The following is a 25,720-nucleotide window of genomic DNA, read 5'->3' on the forward strand; positions in this document are numbered from 1 at the left end:
AATTTTTCTCATCCTTTCTGCATAACAATCCTGGCTGAGGATTCAATGTCCAAGGCTGCTATTTGTGTGGAAGTCATTAATTGGATAAGCCATGATCCCATGTTTGGGTTCTGTTTAATACCTAAATTTTTTTATTTTCATGAAAAACGAAAGGTCAGCTCCAGTGGATCTTATTTCTGAGATTTCTCTTTTAAAAAACTAATGACTGGTCATCAACTTTGTTTCTGTGGGTACAAACTAATTGATACGTTAGACAGATTGTTGAGATGGGTTGATTGGGCAGAAATGTTACTTGCATACGTAGCGTTTGAATAATTAAGGACAATTCAGAGGATATCTATGATGTTCAGCTTTGTGTTTAATTTGTGTCATGCCATTACCTATTATATTAAACAACTTCAGGTCGCTTGGCTAATGCCTGTATGTAAATTGGATATAAAATGCTCTTAATTTCTTCAGATATGAACTGCTGGAAATTTAAGTGTGTTTGGCTATCCATTTCTAAAGCCAGTTTGCGTTGGTAAATCCACTTTCTTGAAAGCAACTTCTTTTTGCATCTGCAAAAACAAGTTTTGGGTTGATATTTCATTTGGAATAGTTTGAGTCACCCAAACGAGCATATATCAAAACTAGGTTGTAGAAAGTCACTTGGAGCCCTCTAACTGGATAGCCAAACACACACCAAGTCCCTAGCATATTTGATTTTCCACCCTCCCTTGGGGGAAAACAAATATAAGTATTTGGATTGTACACTTTTAATCAGTTCACACTATGATGAATTATTTTTTTCATGCTGGTGCCGGTTGAAATTGTGATGTCAAGATCTCAATGATCATTCACTGGATAGGTTGCTCGAGTTTGTTTTTTTTTTCCCCTTGCTCTCGTTTTTTTTTATTGTTATTTATCTTGGTCAAATTTTTTTATTGAATACAGTCATGACTCTTGGGCCTTTTTACTCATTCTTCTTCACCCCCTTTTCCCAGATATATAATTATAAACTTTTTTTCAGCATTTTAGCCTTAAGTGAGGTCCTCATCTCAATAGAGCGCCTATATTATGAGTTCTTTGAATTAGCTACTTCTCCTCCAGCCGTTTGTTAATTTTCCATCCATTCAGGATCCTATTTAACTATATTGGATTCATCCTCCTTCCCTAACACCAAATAAATTGCTGCGTCTTTTCACTATATCATCTGTGTATGTTGCTGTACCTAAAAATAAATTACTTGCTTAAAAGAATTGAAATGAAATGAAAATAATTCATGTCGTTTGTACTAATGGAAAATTGAAGTTTGGGCTGCTACAAGAATTCTTTTATGACATTTGTCTGCAAATGTCACTGCAGTATCAAAGCACGCAGGTTGAGGAAGTTACTCGTTTACCCTGGAATTTATAGAACATCAATTAGTTGTTCCTTCGGGCTCTCTAGAGGTACTGTACAAACCTTGGTTTGTTATAATGTATTTATGAAGTTCTTGCATAATCTTAAGATCAGAAATTGTTCCTTTTTCTGTGCATGCCCTATTATTATGTGATGTTGCAATTCTATTGTTAGCTTTGAGGGTGGAACTGATTAGTTGACATTGGTCTAGGGCACGACTGAATGATAGTTATCACTTAAGGGAAATCACCATTCTCAATGTATCCTAATGTGGTTGGTTTAGAAGGTCACTTGTGCTTGGACTGTGGTTGATACTTTTTAAGATGGTAGGATGGACTTTCTTTTCAATTTTATTATTTACATTTTTCGTGGTGGTTGATGAAATGGAAAGGAGCTGTCATCTGGGCTAATATATGGCAAGGTGTGATGGAGGGGGGAACATTTTTTAACTCTGAAATAACGTTTGTATGCATCCTATTTAATTAATTCTATCTAGGTAGTATAATGTTGAGCTGCAGTTTTTTTTTTTTTTTAAAGAAATAGAAGATAGCCATTCGTCTTTACCCTGCAATTTATGGAGAACAAAAATATGGGATGATATACGATATTCTCACAATTAACTTGTAATAAATACGCTTATGACATAAGGTGTTTCTCTATAATATGCATCCTTCACATTTCCCAAAGTTCCATATTTTATTTTGTTTGCTGGTTCTGATATGGTGGAAAGTTGTTGCTTTTCTGTGGATTATTTATCACAAGTCTTAGAGTAATTATTTGGAAGACATATATTATCAATCAATTTTGTCTTAAAACTGGATTAATATCATTCTTGAGGCAGTAAGTGGTAAGGTGTAGTTCAAGTTGATGTGATGAAAGTTTTGCTACGTGTCATGGTTGATATCTGCAGTACCCAGACCGTTTGTTATTGAAATTTTTTAATGCTGTTTTTCTAATGTACAGATAGAATGTAACATATATATAACTATCAATTGAGCTTTATAAACATTTTTACACAGATTTATGAAAGCTTTGACAAAATTGATGTGGTTCTTGTCTAAACTTTGTGTGCCTGTGGCTATTATGTAATCTGTCACATGGTATAAACATAATTGCACTTGATGGTGCGTGCTTGTGAGGTGGGATGCAATGCAAATCATTCAAACTCAAATATGATCAATTTCTAGTTACCTCTTCCCAAACAGGCAAAGTCCTCTGATGAAAAACTCTTAGTAATGACCTTACCTGCCAAGGGTACAAATGACTGTAATGACACTTATCGTGATTGTTCTGCTATAACTATGAATGTAAGGGTGAACCAAGATGATTTTGTGATGATTTGCATAGAAGTTTTTGAATGGCAGAATGCTGCTTAATTTGTGCAGTTTTGATTTTTATTCACTAGTTGATCATTCTTTTTTAATTCTAACGTTTTGCCTGTTGCTGTTGGGATGAGGTGCAATCCATTCTCGTGTGATGCCATACCTGGTTTATTACGTTCATTCTTCCTAGCATGTCAACGTACCACGATGGAGGGGTGTAGTTAGCGCAGGTTGCTGACTGGCAGTTGTGCATGATTGTCATAATTTTTAGTCAGTCAATTAATGTATTTGCTATATTTCCGCAATCCACGCCAATAATTAGAGGGGACATTTATGTTTGTTCTAGAGCCCGCCATCAAGCTTTGTGGGTTTTGTTTTAGACAAGGAAAATAGATGACTTGTTTTTGCTTCTATAAATGCGTTCAATCTGAGAATATCAAACTACGTTATAAAATTTTAGCGCTCTCTGTAGAGGCCATGCCAATCAAGCTTTGATTAATGAGACTCGACTCGTGTAGGTGGTTCTGGGGAAAACATTTGTTTAATTAGTGTTAACAAGAATAAATGCCTCATGCATGCTGAACTGAGCAACCCATAAATAAATGGACAAGCCATACGAATTGAACGTACAACAGCTGGAGAATTATATTTTGAGATGCCAATGTAACCTTGGAATGAATGCAGCGGGTGAGATGTCACTTATGTCGATCTTGCAAGGCTGCTGAACACTTGGGTCAAATTTGTAACCCAACTAAGGTTTGGGCTGGCCTGAAAAGCCCAAAGAAGGCACCAGTTCATTTCTTTTGCAGGGGTGTTTCATCTGTACAAAATCACATAGAAAATGTAGACCGTTTAGTCATTTATTTGATGTTCCTTCACAACGCATCATGCCTTTCAAGGAATCTGCATACTTAAAAAATGGTAGTATCGGAGCAAAATCCAGGCCTTAAAAATGTGAAAGCATCAGTAGCTTCAAGAAAAGGTTTACATCAGAAGTGATATATTCTGCTTGATAAATGTAACATTTTCTATAGAACAATTTTCACCAAAGCTCGAGGCATTAATATATGAAAGCATCGCTAGTAGCATTTTAATTCAGTTGTGTACTTTTGGGGCAATATTCTCCACAGCCAGCAATTAAATTTATAATGTCTTTCTTTAACGACCATTGATTACAATTGTGACGACTTGTGTTATTCTAATTGAATTTAGGTATAATTTGATTCTTACTCAATATTACTCAAAAGTCACGTTTTGAACATCAAACAAAATATCCATAAGTTATCATTAATCCCCAAAAGGCAAAACATATAACAATCATATCATTTATCAATTTTTCACTCTCCACTAAGGCTGTTCAAAATTCAAATTGATTATACTAAAACAAACTGACATAAAATGATTAAAACCGATTATAAATAAATTTTAGCAAAAAAATCAATTGAATCGATTTAATTTAAGTTCTTGTCTCTTGAAACTTGAACTAAATTAAACTAAGCCTTATCCTATCTATTTATATATTTTTATAAATTTGTCTAAAAATTTCTCTATCCAAAAATTAATTATCTATAAATTACTAGTTTAAAATATGTTACAGTTAGTTAAATATTATCTATAATTTTTGTGATAATTTTTTAATTTTATAATCAAGTGTTTTAAGGATAATATATTAGTTTTTAATAGTCAAGTGTGCTAAATAATTGTTAAAAACTATTTTTCTCTAAGTTTTTTTTTTGAAAATACTAATAATAGTTTAAAAATAATAGTAAATATTCCCACACATATATATTGATTATTAAAAATATCTCAAAAAAAAAAAACTGAAACTTAATTCAAACCCAAATTAAACAGAATCAAATTGCTTAACAACCAAACCAAACCAAATGGATTAGAAGAAAAAATTGAATAAGCCCCAAATTTTGATGAACATATTTGCTTGGTTCGGGCTTTTTTTTCTCAGAACGTATAAACCTAAAACACCCTTACCTCTCCCCACCCTCCCTCTACTGCTCCACTCCACCAGCCCACCCCAAACGACCGAACCACCATCGGTGCTGGGACTGCGCCCACAAATTAATTTATATATCAAATCTTAGAAACATTTAAGAAGTTTTGTTTTTTTTAACCGAAACTTAAGTAACGATTAAAATTATTAGAAGTTCCTATAATAATTATGAAGATTATTTATTACATGACATTTTTTTTGAAAAAAAAAGAAAATTCGGAATCAATCCATGTGTACAGAAAAACGAGGATAATAAAACGAAATACCTCCTGGGTCGGGCTGGATCACCATAGATAGAATACTCTGTGCAATATGCAGCCCGGTTATGAAGCTCGACCGGTCCAAGTTTTGTCTTTCGACGGAATCAGCTTGAATCACTTAGACATAGTTCATCCCTATCGGAAGGCCTCCAAAACTGTACCATCGTCCTGTTCCGATCATATCCTTTTACCAATCCTGTTCCTGCCTCAGTTTTGACTGTGAAAATCACACTTTGACATGCAATGATAAGGAGAAATAGCTACAAGACACGTGAAATGATTCACAATTAAGATGCAATAATGCCCGCCGTTGGTACCGATTTGCCACATACATCATCATAATATGGTCTTGCTCAGCACGAAAGTAACCAGAGTAAGTTCAAGAAAAAATATCGTGTTGACAAGGGACCGGTCAACTACCCATCCAAATATAGTGATTCCTCCAGGATTCGTTTGTAAATACATCACTGCATATCAAGAGTACAATATATGAGGCCTCTTACAAAATATTGGCAACCTCCAACTACGCTACAGAAGAGAATTTACCAACTTCAAAATAGATGATATAATATAGGCAAGTCTGATAGAAGATCAAGCATGACATCGTAAAAGAAACTTTCGCGAAGGAGGTAAAAGATCAGAATAGTACTTTTGCGACCCTGAGTACGTATGGGGGTAGTAAAATTATCAAGCAATTAGCTTTTGCGATATTAATCTTCACTGCTTGGGTGTTTGTATAAACGTGTCAGTTAAGTCACCGATTAAAACAACTGACTTGTATAAGCAAACACTACGGAGACAGGCTGTGGTTTAGTTACGTACCAAAGGCTTGTCTCTTGTGATGCGAGGACATGTAAGAAGCCAGTTGGCTATTCGTAGGCATCACGTTGAATTCCAAGGATTCTAGATCACTTTCAGAGGAATTAAAATTTAAAGAATTCAAATGGTTTGCTGTCTCTAAGCTACCGGTACTAGCATAACTTCTCAATTGAGACGCATCGGGAGTGGCGCATGTGGCTAGAGCATGCCATCTGCTCGCAAGTGAAACAATGTTTTGAGCTCTGTGAGAAATCCTTGTTGCTGCATGCAGACAAATAATGATTCCGACCACCTGAACGAGTGTAGAAACCTGAAAGAATGGCCGTTTTCGTATAAACCGTAGGTTGAAAGTTCTAAATCTCAATCAAAATGGCTAAAGTATGGCTGGTTAAAATAACAAAAATGGGAAGTTCTTCAAACTACATGGAGTATGATGGGGATATTAAAGCTTGAACTTACAGCAAAATCTCCACCATTTGCAAAAGTAATTATTCCACTATATGCTGTGACCTGTATCAGAGTGACAATTTGGCTAACTGTAACAACCAAGAACCCTAGAAGAAGATAGATTCTAAACCTGTGGCTTATCTTGGAGAGATGATAGCGTAATCGAATGTGCTCTTCCATGAAAATGAGCACATTAGAATCCCTTTGTATGAGCTTCCCGTAATCATCGAAGTGGATAACTTGCAAATTGCAGATCAAGTGAAACAAAGTGCTGGCTAATAGGGAGATCGTACACACATAAGTCCAGGATATGATCGAAGCTACTGAAACAGCAAACGAAGGCCACCATGACTCATGATTTACGTGCGAAAGGCGAATGATTTCTCGAATAGTCTTCAGAAAGAAACATGTCGATCCCCACAGAGCAAACAACCGAAAGACTCCTAAGGCCAGAGAAAGAATTTTTAGCATCGCCTGACAAACTCGGAAACAAAAGAGGGGCATCCAAGTGAAAGAGAACTAGAAATTGAACTCTGGTTTGTACTATATCTAGTACTCCAAGAACACGAAATCAAAAAATTGATATTCACATGATTTGGCAATATGTTAAGCAAACAAACTGGGTGACATTTAGTTGACCAAAATCTGACAGCGACACATCTTCAAGTCGCAGGCATACTAACATATCACAGAACAAGGGATGATCGACTATCGGAATCTAACTTATGCTTCTTCAAATATTGAAAGTTCATTTTGAATTCATCAATTGAAATAATCCAATTGATGAATTATGTTAACAATTTAAGTAATTTTAAGCAATTGATAGAGTATTTCAATTGATGAAATACTCCAACAAAGCGAGGAACTCATGCCATACATCAATTGTTCGCAACGCTATTATTAGCTACTGAATGATGTTAACAATTTAAATAATTTCAAGCAATATCGTTACACCTCCGCTTGAGACGATGAACAAGAAAATTCAAGATTCCACATAAATTGGCCACACGCAACTAGCAAACAGCTTAGAGGCTTGAATTTGCTCACCAAAACCTGCTTGACGTAACGTTCGTGCAAGCTCATCAGTTTTCCACTGTACCGATCAACAAAGAGGAACCTCCTTAGACCATACTTGCGCAGATTGTGAGAGAGACAGAGCAAGGAGACGGCAGCGAGACACGCCTGAAAAGCAATTATTTCTATCTCGAAGTCCTTCCTTTGATAACCCTCGCAGTCGGAACAGTCGCCGAACAAAAGCGCCACTAGCGGAACTACCACGCCGATCACCATGAAAGAGGTCCAAGACAGAGCCAAGTTCAACGACGACGATTGCTCGCATCCAAGCAATGCGAGAAACGTTTCTATCCGGCGAAGCATCTGATCCAGCTGAGTCTCCTCCGGTTCGTCATGATCATCTCCTTGCCTCAGGCGGCCTTGTCCTGCTTCGACGTCGTTTCGATCTGAATTTGAGGTGACCAAGGGAGTTTGAGCATGAGATTGCTCTGCTCGTAGAAGGAGATTGGAATTGGAAGCCATGGATTTACTGTGTTTAAGGCATTTCCAAATCAATCAGTGATTCGGAGGAACTCTTGAGATGGCTTGGATTGATCGTTTATAGATATTTTCAAGGTCAAAAGCGACCAGAATTCACTAAACTGATAGATTTCCTTTCCCTTGCTTGCGTCTCTTGAACGATAATATGAACAAACCCAGCGTAGTGAGAACGTCTATTCATTAAATGGCAAGAAATTAATTATAAGATGAACCGGATTTTCCAATCAGAAAAAAAAAAGAATATATATGATCGCATATTTTTCTTTTTATGTGACGAAGTGTGGCACTTTTAATAAGATTCTATTGACCATTGTCTGAAATATTTTTTTAAAATGAGACGTGATTTTATTAAAAAATTAAATATTATTAATTATAATTTATAAATAATAATTTAGAAAACTTTTTTTTTTTAAAAATAGTTATCTTTTCCTGATTCCAAAATTGTGATAGAAAGATGGAAAAAGTGACTTGGCGACGTAGGGAATTGGGCATACGCCCTTTCCCAACTTTTCTGGGAAATGCAGCGACTGGAAATTATATATACTGCAAAAGCGCGCACACAACGAAAGATACATTTGTAGTTTGCTTTGTCTTATCGAGTGAACTGAATATCTTGAATTTTTTTTTTTCATTATTGGTATAATCTGGAACTTAATTTAAGTGAATTAATGCTTCCCATCTTAATGGTAAGATATTATTACCTAATTCACGTATATTAAAAAATAAGTTGGTTATTTAATTTAATTTGTTAAAAATTTGTCTTATATTTTTTTTAATATCACTCCTTTTTAACTAGACTAAGCAAATCTAATTCAATCAATTTATTAGTAATCAATACATAGAGGTAAATAAATGAGAGGAAAAAGACAAATCTTACAAATAAGATCAAAATAAAACCAAAGCTAACTCTTGTAAATATATTAAATAGGACTCAATGAATTTGACCAAAAAAATAGGACTCGAAGAGAGAAGTAAAGGGAAATTATTCCAAAAGACCAAATTCAAAAGTTTTTTTTTAAATATCTTTTCACATAGAAGGACCTTGATCTTTTATAATAATTTTAAAAATTCAAGATTTTAAGAATAAAAATATTTTAAAGATGGTCTTAATATGATGCTAAGATAGAGGAAAGAGAGAGAAAATAAAACATTTTTTAGAAAATTTTTTTTGATAGATCAAGTGTACCACGTCATTTATGGTTTGTTCAATTAGAATGCTTCAATTCATCTAAATAAAATCTTAAATGACATTATTTTAATTAATTTATTCATATAATAGAATTCATAATTTATTTATTGCCTTTTCTCTCTCTATTTTCATTAATATCAGAATTAATTTATATTTAATACCATATAAATATCATATTTTTATTAGATAGATCACAAATAATGTGACATACTTAATCTACCTAAAAATTTCTCCCTTTTTAGCCAAAAACATACGTGTGAAAACAGATACACAGAGACAAATACGTGGAGACAGAAGCAAGGGCATGATATGCCTTCATCCAATTTTTTTTTTTAAGTAAATACCTTTATTTCCCTTCCAATTTGTTAAAATTATATTGACCTTTTTTTTTTTTTGTCCCCAGAAACCTATGCCTTAGGTTTGGCTTGGCTGGGAGATTTTTCATAAGGAGGAAAGAAGAGAAATAAAAGTTGCTTGGTTGGAAAAATTGAACGGAGGGGAGGCAAATTTTCTCTCACTCCTCTCCTCCCTTCTTTATATTTATTAATTTATCTTTTTAAAATTCAAATATATAATGATGAAGATTAATGAAGATGATTAGAATTTTAAGTTTCATTATCATATTATAGGGCCTTTTGTGTTTGATTGGATCGTGCAATTTTAAACTTCAGAACATTTATATTTGATCATTTAGATTTGAATTGTGCAAGCCAGACTTCAACCATAATAAGCAAAACCCATAAAATCTGCGTCCAATTATTTTCAGACCAGCCTGTTTCCTAGCTCTTGCTCTAAAAGAATTACATGGGGTCCTCTTTGCTCAATCTCAGCGGTCAAAACTCAACCACCATGGCAACACTTGTAGCACCACAGGTAAATGACTTCAACATGGGGGAAAAATATCTGACGGAAAATAAGGAAAGAAATAGACCAGTCCGGATTACACCCGACAAAGAAATTAAAATAAGTATAATTACGAGATGGGTGAAAATGACTGCAATTATATGAAAATAGCTAACTATAAGATATATATCGTCCTCCCTCAATTGGAAGTTTAAAATTCGGCAGGCATACGCAATAGCTAACCAGCAACCACCATATCATCCAAAAGGCATTTAAAAACAGAAAACTCACCAAATTCCGAAGTGACCTTTTATAACGTTTATCTCGGGAAACCAATCAGGAAAACAAATAATTTTCTTTATTTTCCCTCAGAACATATTTGTAATGATGGTTCATCTTCATCCTCGTCGTGCTCATTGCTTCCCTTAAAACGCGTCAACAGTGTATCATTTTTGTCTTATAGTTAACAGCGATATTAACTAATTATATATTGATAGTAACTTTCATAGGCAAAGTGAAATTTGCATTTTTCTAGAGAGGATTTATTGTCTTTCCTTTTGCAATGATCGGTCCAATCGTCTGACCTTTTCATTTCCAATTGCTTCAAAGGGGCCAAGCCTGTGAAAATGCAATGCTTCCTGATATCAGTTCAAATTAACCGTCCCCAGTTCACCTGCAAATGTGCTCCCTCGTGGTTTCATGTACTTGAAAAAAGGACTTACAGATCATTTCTCTGATTTCTCCTTCATTGCATGCTCTTCAAGGGGTCTAAAAGAATCACACACACTTCTTCAGCCACTTGAATCAATGCACCCAAGCAGCATCAAGCCACTAATGCGTACAGAGCAGAATCTTCCAAGGTTTGCTGGAGATAGTTGCTTGAGGATGACAGACATGACGGAGCACAGAACTGGATTAACCAAATGTCAGATCATGCTGGTTCAATATACCAGCTACTCTGTCACTCTAAAATTATCAAACTGCCAATCATGTCAAGATCACCACCATCTCCTCATGTGTATATGGGTAGTCATTTCTTGCCTTTGCGAGCAAGAAACCGTTCTCTAGCAGCTTGGATTTGGCTTTTACGGTCATCAGGAATAGCGGCAACATTGGCACCCTTCTTGGGCAAATCTGGAGCTTTTTCCTCGGGTTCCTCATCAATGTGACCAAGTCCACCACTGCTTCACATAAAGGATTACAAAATAGAATCGACAATGAGTATGGTCCTTCAGAAAAGGAACCAAAAACAGTCACATGCAAAACCTGTCCATTTTCTTAGAAAGGTTGCAATCTTAACAAACAGACTAGGAAAAACATAACTTTGTATTTTTGCACTTTGTTTGCATTTTACTATTGGTCTTTACACTTTTTTTCCTCCCAATATTTTAAGTCCCTACACTTTTATTTTTTGATACTCTAAGTCCCTACACTTTGTTCATAGAAGGACCTAAAACATTGAAAAATAAAAATATAGAGACCTAGAATATTGAAAAAAAAGTGCAAGCACTAATAGCAAAATGCAAGTAAAGTGCAAAGATCTAAAATTATGTTTTCCCAACAAACTAACCTCAATTTGTGGACATCTAGGGTCCCAAGCTTGTTGATAATTGGCATAACCCATCTCATCTCAACAGAACACACGTTTCTCATGTATGGACGTGGAGTTGCAATCAGTTCATGGTACACAACATAGTCTGGGAACTTTCCCAGTTCGTCTGGTTTAAGCACAGAGGATGGATGCACCTACAATAAAAGTTTTGGGTCATTAATTTAATGTGGCTATGAATTCACTATTTAGTCAACAATTACCCAAAAAAAAAAAAGGGATACCGGTTCACCTAGTGGGGTTTGATTATGAGAATATGGAGTTTAAGGGCAGTTCTTTAAGAAGAAATAACATCAACAGAATTAGATCATCTACCAAAGAAAAACAACTGACACATATCACAGTAAGCGACATGTATTAATACCTGAACTACTTGGGCTTTAAACCCCAGAGTTCGATAACCATTATGATGAATCTTCCTTTCAGCCAGCTGATTTGCAAAGCCTACACACAAAGCCTTCCTCAAATTTTTATAACCCTGCTTCTCTTCACTTTTTCCATGTGCTCGTACATCCAGGGGTCCTATTGCAGAACAATATCAACAGGTAAAAAGCAATTGCTAACAAGACAGCATGGTAAATAGTTGAGGGATTCACTAAGTTTGAATAAAAAAAGGGAGGGGGAAAGGATAAAAGGACAAAAAGAGAGTACAGCTACAACCACCAAAACCTTGAGCATTTCTTCTTTCGTTTCTTCCCTACTTTCACAAGGAAATAAATTTCATTTGCAACTGCTTGTTAAGATTAAAAAAGACATAGTGGATTTGCAAAGAAAAAAGTTGAAGCGGAGGGATCTGATAGTTTTCTGAGTTCTGACGTTTAAGTCAAGACATGGGAATAAATATGCTGCGAACTGCTCAAGCAAAAATACATCCATTGACAAGCAATAACAAAAAGGTTCTAGTAAAATTAATCAAGAATTTAGACTACAAACCCTTAGCTATTTTCTGCATTATCTGGGATAACTGTTTACGAATGTCTTTGACAAACAACATCCCTCGCACCTGCAATCAGTTAATTCTGATAATTATAAAAAAATTTGTTGCAAGGAAACATATCTAAACTGTGTTTCTTCTTTAATGGGAAGGATTTTGCTCAAGAGAGCTTGACCTCCTAAACGGTCACGCTACCACTGTTTGACATCTCAAAATGAACGATTATGTTATACATTTTGGGGATCTAACAGCAGAAGAGCTCAACCTCATTTCCATTGCATTCCCCTAATGAATTCTGGATATGTACTCTCATGAAGTACTTACAGAAGAATCTCTGAGAAATGCGATATATTTTTCCCCCTTTTAAATGCTACTATCATCTTTATTGAACAAGTGAAATATAACATACACAGCTAGAATCCATTAAAGGTACCTGCAAATCATTGTCTTTACACCAACCAATGTCATAATCACTCTGATCCCAGCGCTCAAAGATCTGCAGCAACTGAATGTGGTCGCCGAAACCTGAACCATCAGGAAGGTTGGACATGGTGTGTTTCCTCTTTTTCTCGGTCTTACTGAACATACAAGGAAAGATACGAAAGCTAAGTTACTTAATCCTTATTAATACATAATTGAATAAATCATAGAACCAGAGGGATACACACTAGATTTTTCTCACAACACTTTCCAAGAATAGAGAAGATAAAGTATTTCTACATGATATAATCAAATATAAAAGGAACTACAGCTGGCTCAACCTCCACCCTGATAACAATGATGTTTCAGCTGACAACATGGCAGCAACTGTCAAAGCTTGAGATAAGCAACCATAATTATTTGCCTCCATTAAAGTTCTTGATAGAGAAGGTTCTAACGGAAGCTCTGTATTGTAAAGGGGGAAAATCAACAAGATCAGATTTTATAGAATGATAAGAATACTTGAGCAACCTCAGAAAAGAAAGGATGACATTTTGTTTACACTGAGCACAATTCCCATTGCCAAGCACAAGTGAAACACACTTAAATGACAATACTGCCAACAACTGACATTATCTACGGAAAAGAAGTACACTAGTGGAGTTAAAAATCTAGGGTGAAAATTGACATGGCAAAACAGTTCAGCATGTATTCGTGCAAAACCTCAACATTCACATTTAAAATGCAAAGAAAAATATAATACCAGCCATTTTTTGTCCAACATTTGTTATTGTTCCATGTTCATCAATAGCATCAATAAGATATAATTGCTTCAAGGCATCTTCCAAAGTCTCAGCTGCAGGAAACCCAGTCAACAAACCAGAGCAAATCCCATACAATCACTAACTTCAAGGATCGAGAATATCATAAGTTGAGAGACTAAAAGTAGACACCATCTAATAGCATCAATTTTTTTTTTTTGGTTATGTGAAACAGGACAATGAATAGACTTTCAAGGAGCAAGTTGAGAATTGATCAGTCTTGACAGAGTAGAAGTGTCATTATACCAAACATTTATAGTTTTTTTTTTTAACAAAAAACTTACACGAAGGCGGATCAAGAAAGTCAAATTTGAGGATATCAATATCTGGGAGGTCCAATGACTTTAAGTAGAGAACACAGCCAGCAAGAGAAGATCTCTGTATCTCAGGCACTGTAACATCTAAGAAATTGTCCTCATAAACTTTGGAAGGGTACAGACGGTAGCATTTCCCTGGACGTGTTCGTCCAGCCCGTCCAGCGCGCTGACTAGCCTGCACTCTGCAAGGTCACAGTTTACTTTAAATCATTATGTTTAAGTTTTAGAAATTTTATGTCAAAACATTTAAAGAAAACTAAAATGATTAACACAAGAAATATTTTTCTCTTGGAGCTCTGCAAAATCTAATGGTTCTTCAGGCAGCCAGCAAGCACGAACCAATCTTTTTCAGAAAGATAATAAGAATCCAATTTCTTTCGTGCAAGACGTATTATATCTATTCTTTGAGCTACAATGAGACATGCAATTATTGGTTGCTTACTTGCTAATCTGGACAACATCAAGCGAATACATGCCAGTTGATGGATTGTACTGCCTTTGCTTTACATACCCAGCATCAATAACATACCTAAAATCCACAAGATTATACAAGAATCCAACCATAGTCAATTATGTGCCTGATCAAAATGAAAGAGGAAAGTGCTGTTATTGTCATCTTATGAAAATGTAGCTTTGAGCTATTTGGTCCCAAAGTTAGGCAGCAAATAAAATAACATTTAAAAACTAAATATTAAAAAAAATTAAAATAAAGTATGGTCTGAAAGATAGAAGTTAAAATGTATATTTGGGATCGCAAGAATTTATTTAACTTAATAACTATTTTTTAATTATGTAATTTTTAAAATACAAAAAATTGTTGGAATTTTAATTTTTTTCAAAGAACAATATTTGAAGCAACAAGTGGATTATAATGGGGGCATTCCAAACATTTTTACTATGGTGACTGAGATGCAAACAAATGGGCTACAGAAAAATAAAAGCATTTGTATTTGTTATCATTATTATTGAATTTACCTTTGAAGTGATATATAGATAGTCACCTAACCATTCATGTCATTAGTTATGTATTAATTGTCAAATAATATAAGTGTCACTATCCTTACACAACACCGTCAACAGTCAAGGAAGTTTCAGCAATATTTGTTGCAACAATAATTCGCCTGCAATCTGGGGGTGAAGGGCTAAACACACGCACCTGCAACATCACACTGGAGATGCATCAGACTTTAAAGTGCTTAACATTGTACAAGACCTCAAAAATGCTCAATCATATGTGATATTTTTTCTTTTTCAGATTAAGCAACTTGTATGTTTTTAAACCTCAATTGCAAGCTAAGAAAATATGTCTGATGAATTACTGAGAAGCAAACAAGATAAAAACAAATCTGAAGAGGAAAATGCAAAATAAATTATTTCTAGCATTAGTTGCAGCTCTCGATCAGTCAACTTTGACAGAGAGAGAGATAGAGCACAAGTCCCAAAAGCAGAGATACTCTATGGAAGAATACTTGTTTATTCCAACACTAACACTACACTTTCTAGGAGCTTTAGATTTAATGCATCAGTCTATTGAACCTTCAATTAAAATATGCATTCTGTAAAGAAATAAACTCTTAGAGTTTGATTCAGTAATTACGGTAATGGCATTCTTCCACTCTCAAGCACGTTTGTCAACTAGGAAGATTATAAAAGATGCAAACAACTTGCCTGCATTTCGGGTGGCAAAGAACCATGTAGGGGAAGGATTATAGCATCCATGCAAGAACCCTCCTCAAGGGCTTGTACTTTATCTTCTAACTTGGAAACTAATTTCTCTATATCATCCTGCACAAGGGTCATTAGGACTAATTCAATTGATACATGATGTATCATAAACTCGAACAGTAAAGAAGTAAGTTAAAGGGTGAAATCCACATAAAAGGAAACCACCTGCCCAGTCATGAAGATTAAAATATCACCTTCTGGTTGCCCAACATGTATATCTGTAACACAAACATGCTATTATCAACTGAAAATAGGTTACAACTTTGGAAATAATAAAGCTGAAATGGAATGTGTACATGTCAAATCAACACAAAAAGGGCAGCGTGTTGATGTCTTCTCAGAAGCTACCAACCGTTCAATCAGTAAAGGAGCTAAAAGGAGTGAATATGGTTTTTCCACATCATATGAATATGGAAATTTCATATTCAAATGAAAAAAACATCCCTCTTAGCAGGTCCAATAGTCCATTTAGAACAATTTTAACTACCATTGCTCTCTTTATAAATTTTAAGAACCATGGTGATGCATTTTGGCTGCATGTCAGCTTGAAATTTATATCATACCAATTGCCGTTTTCAGAGACGATTCGAGATAGCTTGAAGGACGTTCATTGCTATAAAATATCTGCACTGGATACAACTTTCCTGGGATGGTCAATACGGGGCAATCTGAGAAGAACTTTGATACTTTGTTACCATCAAGAGTTGCTGATGTGACTAAAACTTTTAGATTAGAAGCACGAAGTCTAACCAAACGTTTCATGAGCCCAAGCAAAATATCCCTGATAGTAGTCATCCCAACCAAAAATTACATTAAAAAAAAATTGAAGCAATCAGAGACAACTTTGTCTAACATATACAAATGAGAATCCTATACTCAATCTAGTCCTCTATATAAGGCGTTTTCTAGAAGATAAAGTTGGTCTAATTTTTAACGTGTTGTGCCAAAATATCAAATGATTTTTCCTTTTTATCCCAAGAATTGTAATAGTGGTCTCATGACTTGAGCAAAGATTTTATGATCTCAAAGATGAAGGTATGATTGGACTACTTAGGATGTTTCTCTGACAAATAAATTCATGCAACAACTTTTCTTACTCTACGTGAAAATGTCTAGATTATCACGTAACAAGGAAGGGAGGGGGTACAGTTTAGAAAATTGGGAGGTAGAAGTAAATCTTACGTATTTAGACTCCTTTCATGAGCTTCATCCAATATAATTACAGAATACTGATTTAGCTCAGGATTAGCTAGACTTTCACGAAGTAGAACTCCATCAGTAAGGTACCTAAGCAGATCACAACCATAACTTTAGAACCCAACGAATATTTTTAAAAAAAGTAATATAGAACTAAAAGGCCACCAAAACAAGCTTGATGATACTACTTAATACGCGTGTTGTCTGAAGTTCTGTCTTCAAATCGAATGGCATATCCAACTTCCTCTCCAAGCTGAACACGAAGCTCCTGTGCAACTCGTCTACGAACATTAAACAAAAAGTTTGGTCATCGATTGCACACCAAAACATTCAAACATTCTTTTAAGTGGCGTCTACCTAGCGACGGAGACGGCGGCGACCCGCCGAGGCTGGGTGATGCCAATGATACCAGATTTGCTGTAGCCTCTTCGGTGAAACATCCGTGAGAGCTGAGTGCTCTTGCCGGAACCAGTCTCGCCGATTATTACCACAACCGGGTTCTGCTCAACCGTCTCAATGATTTTCTCTTCGTATTGAACTATCGGAAGGTTTGCCATTGACGAAAAGCTCCAACCTGGCACAAATTCTGCTCAAGCTCGAGCGTATAGTGTGTTAGGATTTGGGAATTCAGATTATAATCGCACTATGTTCTCGCGGGTTTTCTTATTTGGGCATTAGACTTCAAATTCTATATGCTAGCCTAAATCCGTAAAACGAGCTACGTGAAAATTTGTCCCCCGAAGAGCCAGGCCTGTCGTGAAATATCATCAATTTTTTAGAAAAACTTCTTATATTTTAATTTTTCTAATAATCATAATTAAAATCTTCAAAACATTTTAATTTAAGAAATTAAAATTACTTCATTAAAATAAATATTTTTTCTGCCATGAAATAAATAAGTTGTATTTTTAGGTTGCGATGTTTAGATTGAATTAGTCGTAATTCTAGGTCTACTTCACTATAATTAAAGGACTTGACAAAATCTAAACTCACCTGAATCAAGCCAAGTAGGTTGTAAGGGCAACAAAACTTTCTCACCAAATATTTAATGCAAATGTATTTTTAACACTCCGCTACATTTATTTTTATTCTTTCTTTAGTTAAAGTGAAAAAAATAAACATAAAAAAGAAGGGGAAAAAAAAAAGAAAAAGGAAGGGTATTCATTTTAAATCTTAACGCATCTCATCCAAAATTGACATTAGTTTGGAAATGCAAGTTTTAACTCCCTTCACCAAATTTCTTTTGCTCATCAAGGGCTTAGTGATGGTTTTGGTTTCTTCAAGAAGTGATTTTGGTGGCTACCAAGCGGGCAGACAGTGGTAATTAGAGAAAAATTGAACCAATTAAATTTTGGAGGTGAGGTTGCTCTTCATTTTGATATATGATTTGCAGGGTAAAAATTGAATTTGATGGCTGCATTTCTTTTGTTAAGTTACAGCCTAGGAGGGATTTAGGAACAGAATAAGAGATATTTAGAACATGCTTTAGTATCATTTTTCTTGTATACAACCAAAACTTCTTCCAAACTAATAAGCATGAAGAAAGAATGAACGATAAATTGTAACCAAGTTTGGGGATTTTCCAATCCAAAGGTAGCAAATCTCAGCCAGTAGGGAATGCTTACAGTAGGTGAAGTAATTTGGTTTAAATAATGTTAAAAATTAGTTAAACATGATGAATTATGTAGGAAAATGCATTGAAAAAGGGATTAAGGATAAGTATGGCATTCGCAAGTGAGTCAAACTCATGCATTATTAATAATTTACAATCTAGTTGGTTAAATGAATATTAATGTGATGTTAGTAGGTGATTTGAAAGGCAGTAATTAGTGCTATTGGGGAAAGTTGCATACAGGGGAAGCTAAGCTAAGTGACTTTGGTGATCAAACTTGAAAGGTAGCAATATATATTATACCTTTATTTGAATGCATGTTTATTTGCTTTAATAAATCTCATGACTTCAATGTTTTGTGATTTATAAAAAGGAAAACATAATTTTTTAGTTACAACATTTTGTAGGCAATTTGTTATTGGTCCCTACATTTTATTTTTTATGTTTTAAGTCTCTATAATTTTTTCCATCTGCATTTTAGGTCTCTAAACTTTCAAAAAGGTGCTGATGTGGCTAACGGTGTTAATTATGCTGATGTAGGCAATAACACTGTTAATTATGTGGTGACGTGTCAGTTAGTAGCTGATATGTATTTATTTTTGGGAAAAAAAGAAAGAAAAACTTATGTGTACTTCCTTTGATCTTTATTATAAGACACTTTCAATCATTTTATGCATATTAAAAAAGTTAATTTTTTCTTGATATCATAAAATAATGATATCTACTTTCATTTTTACCATTGACTTTAAATAATGATATAATTATATTAAATACCTTATTGTTAATTAAAAAAAGATAAAACTGAAAAAAGTAGTTTAATTATTACAAAGTATCTTATATTTTATACTAAAAATTTCTTCTAAAATATGTCCTATAAATAGGACTTGAGTGAGTACTTTTTTTAATAATCAAAAAGTGAAAAAAAATTATCCTAACTCCAAACCTAAATAATATATTTTATATGTATTAAAAAATAATAAATCACTTCAAACCTAATTTTGGAACACAAAATAGCAGTAAAGACACCTTGAAATATAGGAGTGTAACAAATCTAAAAATGGACACATAACATTTTCTCATAGCTTTAAACCATATTTTTTTATATATAATAATTATTAAGAAACACATCAACTTGTCTTTCTTTCTTTTTCTCAGAAAAAAATACACATTTGCTACTAACTAACATGTCACCATATGATTAATAGTGTTATTATTCACATCAGCATAATTAATATCGTTAATGCTACGTCAGTATCCCTCTAAAAGTGTAGGGACCTAAAGTACAGATAAAAAAATTATAAAGACTTAAAATACTGAAAATAAAGTGTGGGTATTAATAGTAAATTGCTTGCAAAGTGTAAAGACTGAAAATTATAATTTTCCTTTTATAAAATGACTATGTCTTATAGTATGAGTTGGTGTTTGAAATGTGATAGTGCATTGGTAGCCAAGTGTGAAGAAATAAGCCAACTCTTTGAAATAGTTGCAGCTTATAACCTATCCCATGTATTTATGCAAGATATTTTTACAATATAGGTATCTATCAAGAAACTTTAATTATTGACTATAAGCAATTATAAGTTGTTTTTTCATAAATAGACTGGGAGGTGGTAGGTTATGATTCAAATCCTTTTATAAATAACACTTGCTATAGAAAAGAAAAAAAAGGATCAAGGGAAGCAAAAAATCAAAAGCAAAGCATGTTGTACCTAAGTATTAACGTCGTAAATGATTGCAACTACCATTCTAATTTATTTGAATATATGATACTTCTTACATGAATTACTATACCAGTACCATAACATTTGAAATATCTATTTTTATTTTTGGGGTTGAGGTCTCTTAATGTCGAACTTTATTTAAAAACTACTCCCTCTGGTTTCATTTATAAATCACATTTTAAAAAATTTATTTGATTCCATTTATAAATCATAGTCTGATTTTTTACGTAATATTTAAAAGGTATTTTAAAAATTACCCTTCATTAAAAAGAAAAAATAACATGGTATCACTTTTTGAATTTGTTAGGTAAGAGAATATTTAAAATTCTACATACGTTTATTTATTATATTTTTTTATATTGATGTAATAGAAATAACTTATAAAAAAAATCAGAAAAGTAACTTTCTAAATGAAATAATATTGTCCACATTTCAAATTGAGTTATCAATTCACGCAATTGCCAATTCTTTACAATTATTTATTAAGTGTTGTTTTTTTTTTAATTTGAATTTGCGGCGCCTGAAAAACTCGCTAATTGTATAAAAAGTTAATCATTAAATCAACATATTCAATTATTAAGCAAGCAGAAATCAGAATATACATGCTAAATAATAGAAAAGAAAAAACTCTAAACACTGTATACATTACACAAAATATTTACACATTTTTAAGGGATTTAAATCATATAACTAATATTCACATTATGAAGAGTTAGCACATCCTTCACATAACACATCCCACAAGATTTGAGATGACAAGGTTCTTTCTTTATTGTCTCCTCTAATGTCTAAAATTTCAGAGGGCCAAGACTTTGGACATTGAAAGAAATAAAAACACCCAAATCTACAGATTACGGGCTCTTTTTGCCAAAAATGGCTTCTCTTGTCACTAATGTAATCCCTCTCACCCACAACTCAGCCATCTCATTCCCACCTTGACATGCAAAATGCACCTCCTTCTTGTTCGTTGTAACCACATGGAACAATCCTTGTTCATTAAAATCATGCTTGTTCCTGCGGTTCCATCGAAACCTCGTACTGCCTCCAACCTTAGCTTCTCTACAAATCACGTTCCTCTTGTCAGATTTTCCCCACCTCAATATTCCCGAATCCCCCATCATCACTAGCAGCTTCCTATGAAATGACCCTTCACCACACTTTGTATGCTTCTTCACTCGAGCCCCACACAAGACTAATCTTCGAGCTAGCTCGTTTAATATGACTCGTTCTGCATCATTTTCTTCTGCTGATCCGTTTCCTCTTGCAAGTGAAAGTGCTGTCTCGTGTCTCTCGTTCTGGATATCACACTTGGCTCCATGAGAGATCAGAAGCTCACACATTGCTCCATGTCGTCTTCTTGCTGCTAACATTAAAGGTGTATATCCACTGTCGTCAAAAGAATTGACGTCATATCCTTCTTTTATTAGTTTCTGAACAAAATCTATGTTCCTATGACGCGTTGCACAGTGAAGAGGATTTACATCAGTGGAACAACTGCATTTCTTCTCTATTGCATATTCAAGCATAAGCTTATGAAACACTTCGCTATTTTTGTTTGCTTCAGCGAGATTAAGCGCCGTGAGGCCATGCTTGTTTTTCAGCATTAGAACATCAGCACCAGCATAAAGAAGCAACCTGAAAGCTTCTGTGTTACCTTGTTCTACGGCTATCATGGCAGCTGAGAATCCGTTACCATCTTGCTCATCTATGTTTATGTCCTTGTGTTCAATGAGCTTCTTTAATGCCTTCATATCATTTGCATGAGTTGCAAATATCGAAGCAGAAAATGCCGATGAATTGGTGGAATTGACAACACTTCCACCTCGAATCACATCCAAAATTGCCTTCTCAAACACGTCATTCCACTGAATAGAGCTTGAAATTGAAGTAACACAATCACCATATGCATTTACTAACCCCATATCAGAACCTGCTGATGCCAGAACTCTGAGGCAATCCTCATGCTTATTCCTCGCACATATCATTAAAGCAGAATCTCCAGATTTTGTCACAGAGTTCAAGTTACAATTAGTATTAATCAGAGATCTAAGAATTTTGCATAATCCAAGCCTCGCAGCCATGTGAATTGGAAGAACACAGGTTTCTTCGTTTGTTTGAATTGCCGCTTCAGAATCTGCATTACAATTTAGGAGTACAGTGACGGCTCTTTCGTTGTTACAGAGAATGGCATGGTGCAACAGGGTCCTCCCAATGTGGTAACTATTGGGGGAGAGGTGAGAGAGAAGCATGCGCAATATTGAACCAGTGGATTTATAATACTCCACAGCACACCAGGTTATAGGATAAGCCTCAGCTAGTCCTGCACCCACACGAATTTCCTCTCCTGTGTCCTTGTCCCATGACCATGCCCCTAGTTTGACCATGATGTCTGTCCTTACGCCAACCTGTTTTTTGAGGTCAAGAATTAGATAATACCTCGTTAAATCATACGTTGAGGTGGCCTAAAACAGCTGTATATATTATGTAATGAGCATACTATACCATATAATAAGTTTGAACCTTTCTTTGGGAAGAGAAGTGGATTATAGCAAGTGTTCTGTGGCAACTAACCGGATTGACTTGGAGAAATCATTTTACTGTAAATGATGTTCTAATCTTGGCACTAGTAAGAAATTCATGTAAATTTTATTTATAGTAAACTTTAGAGATATGTTATAAGTTAAAACACTAGTTTGCTAGCTTGACATAAATGACAGCGTTAATTTGTCTGCTGATGTGAGAAGCCTACCTCCAATAGTAATTTAACAACGTTAATCTGTCTGCTGACAACAGCAGCAAACAATGCATTGCAATCAACATTAACGAGAAGGAATGGCTTTGAGGATTGAAGCTTGGTCCTGCTAACTGCATTGACATCGACTCCATGCTGAAAGCATTCCAAGATATGTCATTTAAAAACCATGCATAAATATACATATAGAGAGAGAGAGACCTCAACATAGGCATATTCCCCTTCCCGTTCTTTTATAGTACTAGCATAATTGGCCAAATAAGCCTTAATTTTCTCTTTTTTTTTTTTGCTTTCACGTGTGTGTAAAAAAGCACATTTAAGAGAGTTTCACTATTTTGAGCTCAACAAAAGCTTGAGTTTGGACTGACATGCATTGAGAGACTTAGTAATAAGTTCAAACCCTACGGATGTCATACAACAACAAATGAGAGAGAGGGAATTACAAATACGTCCCAAATAAAAGATTTATTTACAAATAAATCTCATGAATGTACAAAAATATAGTCAAATCTCTTGGGACCTAGTTATAATTTTTCTTGGGCATGAAAAAACTACACTAACCCATCTTAAAACCTGTCAAGTTGTAATTTATGAATTTTCACTTATATATTCATGAAAACGAATTGTAAACATAAAAACCTTAAAAATATCATTCTTTTCTCATATTTATAACCAGTCCTCACAAATTTACATTTGAAAAGTCATAAATTACAACTAAAATTTCATAATTTACAAGTGGACAGGGTTGAAGTTGGGATAGTGTGGTCTTCCCATACCCATGACAAATTACAACTAGACCCCAAGGAACTTAGCCATGATTTTACAAATTCAAGAAACTTATTTATAAATAAATCCCTTATTTGTAATTTCTCCAAAAAAAAAAATATGTTTATTCAGTTTGGCCAAAAGCAAGCCATTTTTGTTAAAACGAGGAGATTCATATCACTCACAAAAAAAAAAAACTTGTATCTCTCACTACAGACCTTGAATTTAAGAGAGAATGTAATATAATCCATGCTAAGAGCAATGGGGGTTACCTTGATGAGCACATGGACAACATCAACGAAACCTCTGCAAGAAGCAGAGACAAGGGCATAAACAGCAACCTGAGGACGAATCATGTTGGAGAGCATAAGTAGCTCAGAAAATCTGGAACGTCCCAAGCAGCTTGCTTCCACCAAAGCCTCCTCGCATGCAAGCTGTGACGCTCCTGAATTCATAAGGAGCTTCGTTACTTCTTCATGCCCTTCTCTTACTGCTGCTGTTATCGCATATCCTCGGAACAATCTTAAGTTCACCTTAGCCCCCTTATTCTGGCCCATTCAAACATCAAAATTCAAAACTAATTAACCATGAGAGAAGCAAAATGAATGAAAATTTCAATCGCTTATTTCTAGTTAAAAAAAAAAAAGATAAATCATTTGAATATTAAAAGATCAAGACAAATCATTTTCACTGAACATGTACAGTCTTTCATATTAGAACTTGATCAAGGAAACCGTGTTTCCTCCCATTTTAACCAATCTACCCTTTCATCTAATCTAATTCCATGACATCCATATCAAACGAAAAAAGATTTAGACTCAAAAATAGCATAATGTGTGTCTCATAAGCCTGCTCAATGTTAATTTAATCTTTATAATGTAAAAATTTTGTAACGAGATGTTTATAATTTTATTATTTAAAATCACATTATCTAAGCTAATTACTTAAAGTTGAAGTATTGAAGTGCAAAGAAATTCTTGCATGAACCCAATGCATCATATTATCATGCTTCCATCCAATGAAATTACATTGATTTAATCAAATAAAATCTCATGTGTTTTTATTTTTAATAATTTTATATTTAAAATAGAATGCTTATTTAATTTCCTTTTTCCCTCTTTATTATCATTAATGGCATAATTAATTTCTATTTACAGCATGGTGTATAAATAACGTTGAGGCACTGAACCTATGCATGAGAATTTTTGGGAATTGTGATTTTTTGTTATATAATCATTTTCTTATATTTGTCAACGTCAATTATCCAACGTATTTAGTAATGTATGGGTAAAAATAATGAATACATTTTTGTTTTATTATATAATTAAATTTAAACAATTTTATCAATAAAAGTTACATACATATATACATACATACAAATATATATATATATATATATTTATATATATTAAAATAATCGATAAGGACCGTCACTAACCAACTACATAAAAAATGTAACAATACATCAGGAGAAAAATTATTATCAAAACTTAAATTTATAAATACAAAGGCTTCATTGCAAAATTAAAATGAGTTTGGAAATTACGGAGGAAAATTAAGTGTTACATACTTACATTTGTTGATGCAAGATATGCGCAAGGCGAATAAAAAGCTTATCAGAAAACACAGAGACGCAAGAAAATGGCAGAAGCGAAGACCGAAATTTATCTTTCAAGTTTATCTGAGAAAATTGCTAAAGAGGTGGTTACCTACCAGTAGTTCCCTGAGCAGTGTCAAATTCCCGTTGTGAGCAGCGACAAACAGAGGAGAAACGTCGGTCTTGAACTCCTCGTACATGAACCGGACTTCATGAGGCAACTCATCGTGCAATACGATCTCCGTCGTTTTGAACCTGAGTTTCGCCGTTCCAATGAAATTGACGTCGACGAGAGGATTGGCGATGCATTGAAACGCAGAGTCTGTATCGTCGTTTAAAGCGGCATCAAGGAGGCGTTGCAAGGTCTCTGTTTGGCGATCAAAGGAGGAACGAGATGTGTGGATTGAGGAAGAGTTCAGAAGAATCGCCAT

At 34.4% G+C, this 25,720-nt stretch overlaps 3 protein-coding genes and 1 long non-coding RNA gene across 6 annotated transcripts; 1 reads left to right on the forward strand and 3 right to left on the reverse strand.

Annotated features, from left to right (window-relative positions):
- Nucleotides 1–1,094: 1,094 nt before the first annotated feature.
- On the forward strand, nucleotides 1,095–1,665 carry LOC129297196 (uncharacterized). The gene is made up of 2 exons (XR_008590137.1): nucleotides 1,095–1,430; nucleotides 1,592–1,665. It is a non-coding gene; the product is annotated as an uncharacterized LOC129297196 (long non-coding RNA).
- Nucleotides 1,666–5,293: 3,628 nt separating this feature from the next.
- Nucleotides 5,294–8,044, reverse strand: LOC129297195 (uncharacterized). Its single transcript, XM_054935564.1, has 2 exons — nucleotides 7,281–8,044; nucleotides 5,294–5,434 (listed from the first exon to the last, which is right to left on the reverse strand). The coding sequence occupies exons 1-2, from the start codon at nucleotides 7,767–7,769 to the stop codon at nucleotides 5,432–5,434; spliced, it is 492 nt and encodes a 163-aa protein (XP_054791539.1). The 5' UTR covers nucleotides 7,770–8,044; the 3' UTR covers nucleotides 5,294–5,431.
- A 2,070-nt stretch (nucleotides 8,045–10,114) lies between these two features.
- On the reverse strand, nucleotides 10,115–17,523 carry LOC129297198 (probable pre-mRNA-splicing factor ATP-dependent RNA helicase DEAH4). Of its 3 annotated transcripts, XR_008590138.1 has the most exons (17): nucleotides 17,200–17,523; nucleotides 17,031–17,123; nucleotides 16,828–16,932; nucleotides 16,209–16,426; nucleotides 15,811–15,863; nucleotides 15,589–15,705; nucleotides 14,985–15,076; nucleotides 14,363–14,449; nucleotides 13,888–14,102; nucleotides 13,546–13,638; nucleotides 13,124–13,247; nucleotides 12,796–12,940; nucleotides 12,362–12,431; nucleotides 11,793–11,950; nucleotides 11,390–11,565; nucleotides 10,542–11,000; nucleotides 10,115–10,437 (listed from the first exon to the last, which is right to left on the reverse strand). XR_008590138.1 is itself a non-coding variant. In XM_054935565.1 (16 exons), exons 1-16 carry the CDS (start codon nucleotides 17,397–17,399, stop codon nucleotides 10,850–10,852), a joined length of 2,097 nt encoding a protein of 698 aa, XP_054791540.1. In that variant the 5' UTR covers nucleotides 17,400–17,523; the 3' UTR covers nucleotides 10,115–10,849. The 3 variants fall into 3 exon arrangements, 2 of the variants coding, with proteins under 2 accessions (XP_054791540.1, XP_054791541.1); XM_054935565.1 differs by having other exon boundaries at nucleotides 10,115–11,000; XM_054935566.1 differs by lacking the exon at nucleotides 17,200–17,523 and having other exon boundaries at nucleotides 10,115–11,000; nucleotides 17,028–17,046.
- A 3,267-nt stretch (nucleotides 17,524–20,790) lies between these two features.
- On the reverse strand, nucleotides 20,791–25,720 carry LOC129297194 (uncharacterized). Its single transcript, XM_054935563.1, has 4 exons — nucleotides 25,406–25,720; nucleotides 23,965–24,240; nucleotides 22,925–23,062; nucleotides 20,791–22,580 (listed from the first exon to the last, which is right to left on the reverse strand). Exons 1-4 carry the CDS (start codon nucleotides 25,718–25,720, stop codon nucleotides 21,027–21,029), a joined length of 2,283 nt encoding a protein of 760 aa, XP_054791538.1. The 3' UTR covers nucleotides 20,791–21,026.

This window comes from Prosopis cineraria, unplaced genomic scaffold, assembly GCF_029017545.1.
Source record: "Prosopis cineraria cultivar Desert tree isolate PC_DT_omini unplaced genomic scaffold, ASM2901754v1 PC463, whole genome shotgun sequence".
In the NCBI taxonomy this organism is placed as follows: Eukaryota; Viridiplantae; Streptophyta; class Magnoliopsida; order Fabales; family Fabaceae; genus Prosopis; species Prosopis cineraria.